We start from the raw sequence: 13,275 nt of genomic DNA on the forward strand, positions 1-13,275 counted from the left end.
GGAAGCCTTGAGCAGCGGGCACATAGACCAGAAACTAGTAACATTCTCAAAGGAGAAAAGACAAAGGAAGACGATACGGAAGCTAATCTCCTTATCTTGAATAGCCGGTCAGCTTATAAAGAAATAAGCGAATTTGTAGATCTACCACATGGTCTAAAGGATTATACGACTGGGAAAGTACTTTCCATCCCAGAAGAATTATGGGGTTTCATTTTGAACGGCGTCATTAACTAGTCCACAGGTTTTATTAGGTATGTACAACTGCACAGTGATTTTCATCGTAGTATACAAGTTCAATATATCGAGAAAATAGAACAGGAGAAAGTGATTTTCAAATCCACAAGGTGATATTCACTTCAGGAAAAAAACAATTTTAAATGCAGTAAATGAAAAGAAAAATCTTATGTCCAACAGCTGAACGCAATAGATGCTAAATAACAACATAAATTTTTTTTATTGATTTTCACTGCTCAAACGTGAATATCAGTTTGTTACAATATCACAGGGCGCTGATGACACATTCCAAGCGCATCTATCCCATGAGAGCAATTTTGAAAGTAGTAATATTAAAAATATTTGTATGTAGTATGTTCAAACATACTATAAAGCTTACAAAAATCCTGAATTGTCATATTGTTTATTGACAATTCATGCTAAAATGCACTTTGCAAGTGGGAGGTTAACAATATAGATTTTTTCATCATTTAGGCAAGGCTGCAATTAATTCTCTGTCAATAGTTTTAAGCCAAAATAATTTAAAACTGTATATCGTCAAAACATGTTTCATTACTAGGGTAACATTTTGTTCATACAGAGTTTTTTGAAAAATGAAAGCATTTTCCAGATAAGCGGCCTTTAAAAACAGGTACTTTTATAATGGTGTCCCGTAACGAAAATTTTGCATTTATTTCCATATACCAGAGAATTTAAATCCGAATTTTTTGAAACTATGGATTTTCTTTAATCATATATGTACAATCAAAATCGCGCTGTGCTTGACTTTTGATAAGCATTTCTATGTAAAATAAAATAGGTGCTTCAAAATGGTGTCCCGTAACGTTTTGTTTAACGCAAAAAGTAATTGAATGAAAAAGCACTTATCACATCATGTTTCAACTAATCTTTTTCGACGATAACAAATCTATTATTTTGATGACCGAATGCAAGTAAATATGTATTTACTATAAGTATGTATAAATATGATTACAATATAATAATATATTGTAATATTAGGGAATGTGCGGTAAAGACGGGCACCTCAAGATTAAAATTCAATATCTACACAAGTATCTCTGTTTGATATAGCCATACTACTACTAAATTTTGTTCAAAACTTATACTTTAACATCAAAAACATTACCTAGTAATCATATTTTTTAGACATTGTACAGAAAAATGGACACATTATATGAAAGGTGGACACCGCAAAAAAGGTGTGATGCCTGATGAGTAATACCTAACGAGGTATGATACCAGTCGTCGTATGTTCGAATCTCGACTGGATGGTGCTGCCAAACTCAGTAGGATCGTTGTACAAGCCCCGTAGAGTGATTTATCTATTTTGGGCAGACGTTGCGCGTACGTTATTTTGGACATTTACCGGAAAATCAAATAGAAGTAACCAAAATAAAGTACGCGTAAAGCCTATCCAAAATAGACAAATCAACCTAATTGTTTTGTACTTTAATAACTAGCTGCAGAGTCTCTCGACAAAGGGTGGCTCCAGGCAAAGGGTGAACATGTGCATTCCATAACCTCTGTTTACTAACTTCTACCCCTACGTCCACGTGTTGCCGGCTGGGGTACGCAATCTCGGTTACTGTAGGCTAACAGTGAAGGGGACAGAGTGGCTTCCTCCCACCTTAAGGTGGCAGCCACGTCAGTGAGATAGGGACCTGAGGCTAACAACCCACTATACCCGAAAACAAAAATAAGTTAATGAAAAAGAAAGAAAGTCTCTCGATAAATAAGAAGGATTAAGTCTTAAAGACATTTATACCTAACGCCGTTTTCGACTTACTTCAATACTTTATCAATAAAATACTTGAATAGACTAAAAATTTGGAATTCCGTTTCTGAAAGTTGTTTAGTCAGCTTTTTTAGCACACTAGCAAGACAGCCTAGCCCAGAGAACATTTTTTAGCTTGCAAGATGCATAGTAAGTGTCGTACTTCGAACGGCATCATTTTTAGCTACTTTTTTTTAGCGTTTCGTTTTTGAAAGTTTTCATGACCCTTTTCAACTGTTTTATTTTTTTATATTTTATATAACTGTTTTATCCCCTACCCCTACGTCGAATAATTTGCAAGTTCAACAAAGTTATTTTGAAGAATTGGCAAAATTAGTCTTCTATAGCAACTTATGTTATAGTTATAGTTCGCAACATGAGTTGTTAATGTTGCATGAAATAGTAGAGTTGCTTAAAAACTTTTAAATTTATGCGTTATGATACGTTAACTGATACGTCTGAAGTAAAACAAAATACCTAATTTTCGAATATTTGCTATTTAATACCATTTTGGCGTGCAGCGCAAATAAAGCATACCTTTCGCATCAAGACGAACCTTATTTGCCGTTTTAAATTTTTTCAAATAAAATTTTTGAATTTTGTTATTTTGGTCAAAATCATGCAAAATCTTACATAGGGGGAGGGGGCGATTAGTCAACAATGGGGAAAACTCGTTACATAATTAATGCACAGCCCCTACATTTTAATTACTAATGTGTCCAAACCCTAAGATTAGGCAAGCATTTCATTATAATACTTCAGTATAGTTCTCACATGGGTATTTCTCTTTACCTGGAAGTAAACTTTACCTTACATGTACTTCGTTACTTATGTTTCATTACCAGATTATAACACACCAAATCAGTACACTATTGTTACAAAATATAGTGAATATAAACCAGATATAAAAAATATGACGGCCTGAACAGAAATCTAGAGAAAATAAACCATATAATGCAGTTTACTTTTTTCGTTACGGGACACCATTTGCAGAATACCGTTTGCCCAACAGCGCATGGTGTCCCGTAACGAAGTGATTTTTATTATATCTTAAAAACTAAACCAAAAACCTGAATATACTTTTACAGTTTGAGTTTCAGGCTGCCTTCAGCTAAAAATTTTCGGAACATGTCGACTTTGAAAAACTTGAAAGAGAGCAGAGTTTTGCAAATGTTTGAATCATGTTCAGAATACGCATTTTCTGCGATGGTGTCCCGTAACGAAAAGTATTCCGCCACTATTCAATGATGCTTATTATAATAAATATTTCGCCCTCGTATTGAGAAAGTACTACTAAATAGCATCCCAAAACACCTATTTTGAAAGATATTCGTCAGACTGTTGGTAAAATATGAACAAATTTGTTTCGAAAAAACGGTTGCTCATGGTGTCTCGTAACGCTGGAATGTGTCTGATATTGTATATTCTCGTGCATGAAGTTCATGCTTGCTGCATTTAGTTATTATGTACGTTTGATCAAAGCAAGCAGATTTTCAATGCAAGGTAGACTGATAACCTAGAAGTTTGAACGCTATGCTGATGAATATTAACAGCACTGCTAGGGTAGATGATCCATTAGTTGCGCCACTAAGCACAATATACCTTCATTTTGCTTGTTTATTGAGGTATATGCTTCAATTAATGCTGGTGGGATATAAATTTATCAAATACAAGGTATTTGTCACAAGGCAAGACAATTGCTTTCGTTGTACGAGAAGCTTTACAAAGAAAAAATGAATTTTCCGATTCAATTATATTGTACCAACAGTTGCGCTAAAGTTTCCTTAATTAAGTTTGATGTTCCTTTAATTGTGTTATTCCATATACATTGCTAGGTTGCTAAGTGAAAAAACATCGTAGCAAAACTATAGATGAGCGCTTATAGTTGTGCGCTCCAACTGCGCGTTAGGTTTTGGAAAATCGGCATTTTAGCAAATAATACTTTAATTTTAAACGGTGTAGTCTAACTACCAATACTTCTAATAACCTGTTTTATATAATGAATGTAATTGTTTTATCTAAAATGCTACGGTGACGAAAATATGAATTAATAATGAATAGTAGCGCAACTATTGGTACTACCACAACTACTGGATCAACTACCCTAATAACTACTAAACTACTGAACGAAACTAAACATTTTATATGTCGTTGGATAGATAAAATGACCAGCAATTTTACGGGGGGGTTAGCGATCAATTTTATGGAGGGCGTAAGAGGGGGGGCTCCCATACAAATGAAAGACAAATTTCCTCAAAACTCGAGAACTAATCAAGCAAATGGAACCAAATTTGGCATTTGGTGGTTTCAGAAGGCAAGAATTTTTTCTATGGTGAATTAGGACCCCTCCCGTCTTTAAGAGGGGGGCTGCCATACAAATAATATACAAATTTCCTCATAACTCGAGAACTCATCAAACAAATGGAACCAAATTTGGCATGTGGGGGTTATTGGAGGTATGAATTTATTTTATGATGGTTTGAGGATAAGGACTCTCTTTGGGTATGAGCCATATTTTCTGCTATGTAACAAGCGGTAAGCTGTGAAAGTAAACTAGTAAAATCTTCTCGGAGCAAAAGACAGTGAATCGACGCCACTAACTTACGTGCCATATTTGCAATGAATGTGCTTTGGCTTTAATGTTGATTATAACCAATGGCCCTTTTATAGGCCACAAGCGAGTTAAACTAAGATTATTGAAACATGTCAAAATACGCATAATCATATTCAATACAATAATCTGTGGGCTGGCCATTCATTACCATTTCAACCTTTATGATGCACACAAGTGATTTTTAAAGGAAATCACTATGTCTCATTGGTTGCAGGCCTTGTACTTATGAACCCCCGTCCACGTATTTTGAAAGCCACCATTGCATTCAATGAAGAATTGAATTTGAATATTTCGCTCTTCTCTTTTAAAAATTCAATTAAATAATGGGACTAACAGATTCTCATAAACATACATATTCCAGAAATGCAGTTTACATTAGTCCTTGATCTAATGATATGACGTCACCCTTTCGTACAACCCTTAGGGCTGTATATCTTGTAGTTTTTTTTTCAAAAATTTTATTTATTTTATGAAAATGACGTCAAATGAAAAATTGTAGTAAATTAAGTGTATTTTTAGTAAACAATTACGCTTAAAGAGAAAGCTTTGCAAATACGTGATAAAAATCATAAATTGAGAATTATCTCAAAACATGTCTTTTTTTAAAGATTTTTTAAGCGCAAATAATGCTCTAAAATCTGGTCAAGAGCTCTAAAATTCTACGCATAATATTGAACAAATTATGTCATATAAACGTTTTTCTTAGGTCGTTCTCAAATTATTGCACATTTAAAATCTAAAAATCACGCATTAGGGTAATTCTACGCCAAGTTCCTGAGATCGAATCGACCTTCACGGATTTGAACCAAATTTTGTCAGATTGTTTGTTTTAGGTTTGAATGTGAAAATCCTAAATTTGGTGCTGGTTGGTCCTCCCCTCGATTAATGCGAGCAACAACTAGCAACATGTCGCATTCTACATGTTGCATTCTACATGTTGCTAAAAAATTGTCTAATCTAGATGCACCTTAAGAAACATACTCGATGCAGTAACAAGCCGCTCCTGTCAAGTCACGCTTGGGGAACCTCATGCAGTTTATTACTAGAAATTAAAGAACGTATTGACAGAAGTTTTTGTTTAAAAAATCTAAAGAGTTATTTTTGAATGTCATTGTTGAATTTCATATATGAGAGAACCAGTTTTTTTGTTAATGGCATGTAGTTGCAGAATGTCTCGTTTACTCACGCTTACATTTTATTGGCAGATGCTTGGAACTGAACATAACTGAGCAAAACAACAAATAAAATATGGATGGACGATTAAATAAAATCTTATCTTTTATATTCTCGGTTTACGTATGTTTACAAAGTTCAAAAGTAGTTAAAAATTTTCCAAACCTTTACCAACGAAACAGAAAAATTGTCGAAATAGATCGCATAATTACTAAGAAATAGTTTCATCTACGCATCATTTATTTATTTATTTATTTATTTATTTATTTATTTATTTATTTATTTATTTATTTATTTATTTATTTTTTTATTTATTTATTTATTTATTTATTTATTTATTTATTTATTTATTTATTTATTTATTTATTTATTTATTTATTTATTTATTTATTTATTTATTTATTTATTTATTTATTTATTTATTTATTTATTTATTTATTTATTTATTTATTTATTTATTTATTTATTTATTTATTTATTTATTTATTTATTTATTTATTTATTTATTTATTTATTTATTTATTTATTTATTTATTTATTTATTTATTTATTTATTTATTTATTTATTTATTTATTTATTTATTTATTTATTTATTTATTTATTTATTTATTTATTTATTTATTTATTTATTTATTTATTTATTTATTTATTTATTTATTTATTTATTTATTTATTTATTTATTTATTTATTTATTTATTTATTTATTTATTTATTTATTTATTTATTTATTTATTTATTTATTTATTTATTTATTTATTTATTTATTTATTTATTTATTTATTTATTTATTTATTTATTTATTTATTTATTTATTTATTTATTTATTTATTTATTTATTTATTTATTTATTTATTTATTTATTTATTTATTTATTTATTTATTTATTTATTTATTTATTTATTTATTTATTTATTTATTTATTTATTTATTTATTTATTTATTTATTTATTTATTTATTTATTTATTTATTTATTTATTTATTTATTTATTTATTTATTTATTTATTTATTTATTTATTTATTTATTTATTTATTTATTTATTTATTTATTTATTTATTTATTTATTTATTTATTTATTTATTTATTTATTTATTTATTTATTTATTTATTTATTTATTTATTTATTTATTTATTTATTTATTTATTTATTTATTTATTTATTTATTTATTTATTTATTTATTTATTTATTTATTTATTTATTTATTTATTTATTTATTTATTTATTTATTTATTTATTTATTTATTTATTTATTTATTTATTTATTTATTTATTTATTTATTTATTTATTTATTTATTTATTTATTTATTTATTTATTTATTTATTTATTTATTTATTTATTTATTTATTTATTTATTTATTTATTTATTTATTTATTTATTTATTTATTTATTTATTTATTTATTTATTTATTTATTTATTTATTTATTTATTTATTTATTTATTTATTTATTTATTTATTTATTTATTTATTTATTTATTTATTTATTTATTTATTTATTTATTTATTTATTTATTTATTTATTTATTTATTTATTTATTTATTTATTTATTTATTTATTTATTTATTTATTTATTTATTTATTTATTTATTTATTTATTTACTTTTTAATGGGGCTTTCAACCGTACTCATCATTTAAATAATTAAGTTCATGGTTGTTTTTAATCTTTTCTGTGGTTGAATCCTGCTAAAATGAGCAGAAAAGTCTACAGACTGGAAAACTGAAACATAGGAGTCATTGCAAAAATCTTAATGGCATTATTTTCTTATATGGTAGGTGTTAAATCAGACCGGACCAAGTCGCAAAATTTTAAAAAATACGCAGCAAACGATTGAGAATTTCCTAAACTACATCTTACACTAATCAGATTACATAAATGTGGCAAACAGCCAAAGATATGAAATGATTTCGAATGATTGATAGCTTTAAACTACATAGCAGCAGCAAAATTTGAACGCGTTTTTCGAGTATTGTCAGTTGGTTCGGTCTGTTAAGTCAGAAATATATCATATATGGTCATTTTTAAGTCATACCGAATCTAGTAACAAAACTCTTCAAGAAAAACGCGTTCAAAGTTTGTTGCTCTGTTTGGTTAATACCTATCAACCGTTCGAAATCATCTGATAACTATGGCTGTTTGCAACATTTATGATAGTCTGATTAAAGTAAAATGCAGCTTAGAAGATTGTTGATCGCAAGTTGTCATTAACTCATTTTTTGGTCCAGTCTGATTTAACACCGATCATATTTGATGGCAATTCGTGCAACATTCTTCAAGTGGCGCAACACTGATAAAACGGATTCGATTTCTTCGCTTTCTTGATATCGGCTTTGGATTGAACGCTTATTTTCTATTTATAGACAGCTCGAAGCAAAAACTGACAACCCCGAATGAGCTATCGGCTAAATCCTATAAGCATTTAATCTTCCTTCATTCAAGAGTAGTTCAGGCACAGAGGTTAAGACTATTGCATTCTGTGCGATGTGTCGTGAGTTCAATCCCGGTCGAGGCCGGAAGGATTTTTGAAAATGTATGAAAGTTTTTTTCTGTGCTATTTGTGAATGTTCCTGATAAATAGTTGTACTATTTTTGGCAATTTAGCCGAAATAAAATGTCGATATAGCAGATGAAGGCAAAGAAGATTTGTTATATTTTAACAAAATTATAACAAAACCTGTTACAAATATCATAACAAATTTTGATATAATTTTGTTCATAACAAATTTTGTTACATTTTTGTTACTGCTGCTAAGAAGTTCTGATAGAATTTTTGATATTTTAACTACTAACGAGACCAAAATTATAGCAAATCATGTTGGAAATACCGTCATAACAAAATATCATGATTTGTTATAATTTTGATATGTTTGTCTGATCGGGTAGTAAAAGCTGTCCCAATTGGTACAGGACAAAAATTACAAAGCTACCATCTCCATAGAAGCTGGGACTGTTATGGAAATAGCGGCAGTCTATACACGGAATACATCGTATACGTAACATAGCAAGCGCAGCGTAAATACCTCAAATGTTGGCGAGCGAGTGAAAGCGGATAACATAAAACCAACGTAAATGTAAATTATAGAGTCTTACCTGCATTCCTATAACTGCATATATAAAAAACAGCATTACAATAAGCAGAGCAACATACGGAAGCGCTTGGAACGATTTAATAAACGTCCACAGTAGCGTTCTTATCCCTTCACCACGTGCCAACAGTTTTACTAACCGCATAACACGAAATAAACGAAAAAAGTTTATGGATATTATGCTGGAGCCACCCTAAAAAGAGAAACATGAGTTATTATGGTTGTTTGAGGTTACATGCAAGGTTGCAGCGCTGTTATACTCACTTACGCTCATTGGACTGTACTGCCTCATAGAAGCAAAATCTGTAAATATGGTGTATGCAACCTTTGTTGAGCTGAGTGTAACCTGTAATTTCTCTGACAAGAGTACTACATTATTTTTTCAATTTTTGCTTTTAAAGGTCTATAAACTTTAGTATTGATAAATGAACGAATGAAAAAATTACAACCTTACTTAAGCGTAAATGCAAAAAAAAGATAATACAGTACTCTATTCATAAAGATTGTAAATTATACATAACTGTTCAAAGGTTGCATACATCACTTTTACAGATTTTGCTTCTATGAAGCAGTACAGTCCAATGAGCGTAACTGATCGCTGTAACCCTGATAACATGTCATAGTATGTTCATGGTTTAACCACGATTGTACAATAACGGAGATATAATAATAGGCCACAAACCGCAGAAAGCTCTGAGGGCAAGAGGGCTTAGAATTGTATTGCTGTTTCATAATGGCTTGAATTTGCGAAAATAACGAGCGTTACGAGCTCTACAACCTCAACGATAATCAAACCAATTGTAAGTCAGATATTTCGGATCGCACTGATTAAAAAGCAAACGCAATCGGCTATACAAATTCAACTAACTGGTCAATCTCTTTATTCCACAATCCATCGTAGAACAATAAAAACAATAGAAGCTAATAGAAAAGTTTATAATACAATGGTAGTAATTGAAGGTTGGGGTGGTGCTTAAATAACTTAAAATTCGAACCTCTTTAACATAGGATACTACAGCTCTTATCCCGGCCCCGCGTTAAGCTAATATTCACTCGAAACTCGAAATTGAGTTCCGTCATCGTCACTGTCTTTGACCAACCTGTTTATTTACCATGACTTCATTCGACGTTCGACGCTATGTCAACTGTTCCCCAGGAACATCGGCTATCAAATAGCGATCATTTCCAAGCACTTTGTAAACGATGTACGGCCCTTTGTATCCTGGTTCCAATTTCCGACTCTGTCCGGTTGCCTGTAGATTTTCTGTAGTATTTTCTGGCTGGATTTTTCCGTTCATCGAAGTATTTATTTTGTTTCTGCTGCTACACCTTGATTCTTGATTGCACTAAATGTTTTAGATCCTCAGATCGACCTTCCGGGCACTCACAGGATAACATCATCGTTAGTTGGTTTTGAAAACGTCTCTAGTGTTGTAGCTGAACAAAAGTGTGTTTGGTGGGTCAGTGCTTCTTTTGGCGCAATGAGGAAGGAAACGATGTCATCCACATGATGCAAGTCATGACGTTCGGTGCATGCATGCTCTGCCCAGTACGTGAAAAACGTGAATGCTAGTCGATTTGCTGATGAATACCTATTGGCCGTAGAAGCAATAACGAAGCGGCATTACGTCGATGATATGCTAGTTAGTGTAAGCACTGAAAAAGCTGCTGTTCAGCTTGCAAAAGACGTGAAACAAATACATGCCCGTGGCGGCTTTGAAATCCGAAATTGGATGAGCAACTCAGCAGCAGTTCTAACTGCTATGCAGGAAGAATTCCGAACGGAGAAGGATCTCGATTTAGACTCGGTTATGGCCACTGATCCTTGGGATGTGGTGGCGGACAGCATCAGACGAGTTCACCTATAAGATAGACTGGAATCGATTCGACCGCGAATTGCTGCAAGGTCACCGATGCTTGACAAAACGGGAGGTGCTCCGTGTATTAATGACGATCTTCGATGTTCCTCAAAGTCCTCCTGCAGGAAATATGGCGTACTGGAGTGCAATGGGACGAAACCGTAACCAGCGAGGTGTTTGAAAAATGGCAATATTGGCTACCCATGGTTGGACGAACAAAAAGTCCTACGAATGAGAAGCAGAACTACTGCTTGCCGATATGCAACTGATGATGCTAAAAACCCAATAATCCTACCCCGTGACCATCATGTGACGAATTTAATATTAATGCATTATCACCAGAAGTATTACCACAAAAATTATGAAACGGTTGTTAATGAACTACGACAAAAATATTACATTTCTCGAATTCGTGTCAGTTTTGCAAAGGTTAGAAGACAGTGCCAAAAATGCAAAACCGAACATTTTGTTCCGCGCCTCCCAATGATGACCGATCTACCTGAAGCACGACTCTCAACCTTTACACTCCCATTCACGTATGTTGGCATTGACTACTTCGGGCCAATCGACGTTGTTGTAGAATGACGCACGGAAAAACGGTGCGGTGGGGTGGTATGTACGTAACTAACCACCCGCGCTGTCCACATCGAAGTTGCTCATACGCTTAGCACTGATTCGTGTATTTTAGCTATTCGTAATTTCATTAATCGTCGTGGGGTACCGCGGAAAATATTTAGTGATCGTGGAACGAACTTTATCGGTGCCGGCAAGAAGCTTAAGAGAGAAGAAGCAGCACTAAATCAATTGGCTATAATGCAGGAATTTGTTAGCCCTGACACCGAGTGGATATTTAACCCTCCTGCCGCTCCGCACATGGGGGAAGTTGGGAGCGTCTAATTAGAACAATCAAGAGTAATTTGACCGCTATCCGCCCCTCTAGGAAACTAACCGATGGGACTCTACGTAGCATTCTGACTGAAATTGAATGCACTGTAAATGCGCGTCCGTTAACCCACGTTGCTGTAGATGATGAAACATCCCCAGCACTTACCCCCAATCACTTCCTCCTGGGAAATTCAAACGGTTCAAAACCTCTGACTGTTTTGGACGATAGTAATGCTGCACTTCAACACAACTGGCGATCTTCCCAAATTTTAGCAAACCAGTTTTGGAAGCGGTGGGTGACCGATTACCTGCCTGAAATTACCAGAAAGACGAAATGGTTCGTTCATACTAAGCCGATCGGTGTAGGTGATGTAGTGATTATCGTCGATTTGTTGGCCAAACGGAAAAGTCATTCAGACCCACATCAGGCGGGACGGTCAGATACGATCAGCTACGGTTCGAACTGCAAACGGCGTGTACGAGCGACGTACCGTGAAATTAGCAGTGCTCGATGTACGGCGCGAAATGGAGTCTATCAATATGTAATTGGCACACGGAGGGACTGTAACCGACCGTATTAGTCGGTGCATACCGTAACGCCTCCGGCAGCACAGCATTATCTCTTATCATAACCTGGACGTGCATTAGCATAGATGTCAACCAACGCTGGTACTGGATTTAAGCGAAGAGAACTGCCAGCAGAATGAGTTGCGAAAAATCAGCTCACTTAATCGAATTAGTTGCTTAAAGTAAAAGTGAAAGTAAAAAGTTCTTTGATTAATTAAATATTTATTTATTTTATTTATTTATTTACAAACGATTATGTCTCTGAGCCTTTGGCTCGTAAAGACTGACTAGCTTAACAACTAACAATAAATTTGGCTTTTATTTTTGTTACTACGTAGAAAACATTAACAAGAAAAAAAAGGACATTTTTTCATTCCAAAACACCGTACAGTGTACAACTACAAACAAATTCAATTAGATTTTAAATTACACATTTACACATTTGAGAATTGATTTGACAATAAATTAGTCTTCATGCATGATTTAAAGTTGCTTATTGTGAGTGATTTCAAAGCTTCATCTAAGTTGTTGTAGAGAGCTGTTGCTTTATTCAACACCGAATGTTGACCGAACTTGGTGGTGTTACTCCTGCTGGTAGTTATGTTGTCTCTGCCTCTAGTTTGATGCTGGTGTCGTTCCGAGACTCTGCTCAACACGGTATTAGTGTGGACGGATTTCTGAAGAATTTGGTGAATATGTAAGCAAGCTGTGTTGGTATAAACACTTTCGACCTTCAACAGTTGATGTGTAGTATGAATATACTCCGTCGATGTTCTCCAAGAGTATCCGAAAAGGTTCTTGATGGCTTTGTTTTGGAGAACTTGCAGAGGTTTTATTGCTGATTTGTTTGCTGCTCCCCACGCAAGTATACCATACACTAGATGACTGTGAAACATTGTATAATACAGACTGCGCTTAGTATCAAGTGGGACCAAATCACTGATTCTTTTGAATACACCTGCAACTTGTGCCAGTTTAGCACCCAGTTTAGTGATATGCTGAATGCACTTAAGTTCACTGTCCAACCAAACCCCCAGATACTTGAATTCATCTACTTTTTCGATACAATTCCCGTTG

At 32.9% G+C, this 13,275-nt stretch overlaps 1 protein-coding gene across 3 annotated transcripts in view; it reads right to left on the reverse strand.

The window, feature by feature from the left end:
• LOC128734148 (muscle calcium channel subunit alpha-1) overlaps positions 1 to 13,275 on the reverse strand; it is a 1,300,390-nt gene that overhangs the window by 326,606 nt on the left and 960,509 nt on the right. For all 3 annotated transcript variants that reach the window (XM_053828190.1, XM_053828187.1, XM_053828188.1), the window contains one exon: positions 8,892 to 9,080. In XM_053828190.1, coding sequence (XP_053684165.1) covers positions 8,892 to 9,080 — 189 coding nt within the window. The remainder of the gene's footprint in view (positions 1 to 8,891; positions 9,081 to 13,275) is intronic.

This window comes from Sabethes cyaneus, chromosome 2 (assembly GCF_943734655.1).
Source record: "Sabethes cyaneus chromosome 2, idSabCyanKW18_F2, whole genome shotgun sequence".
NCBI classification, from domain to species: domain Eukaryota; kingdom Metazoa; phylum Arthropoda; class Insecta; order Diptera; family Culicidae; genus Sabethes; species Sabethes cyaneus.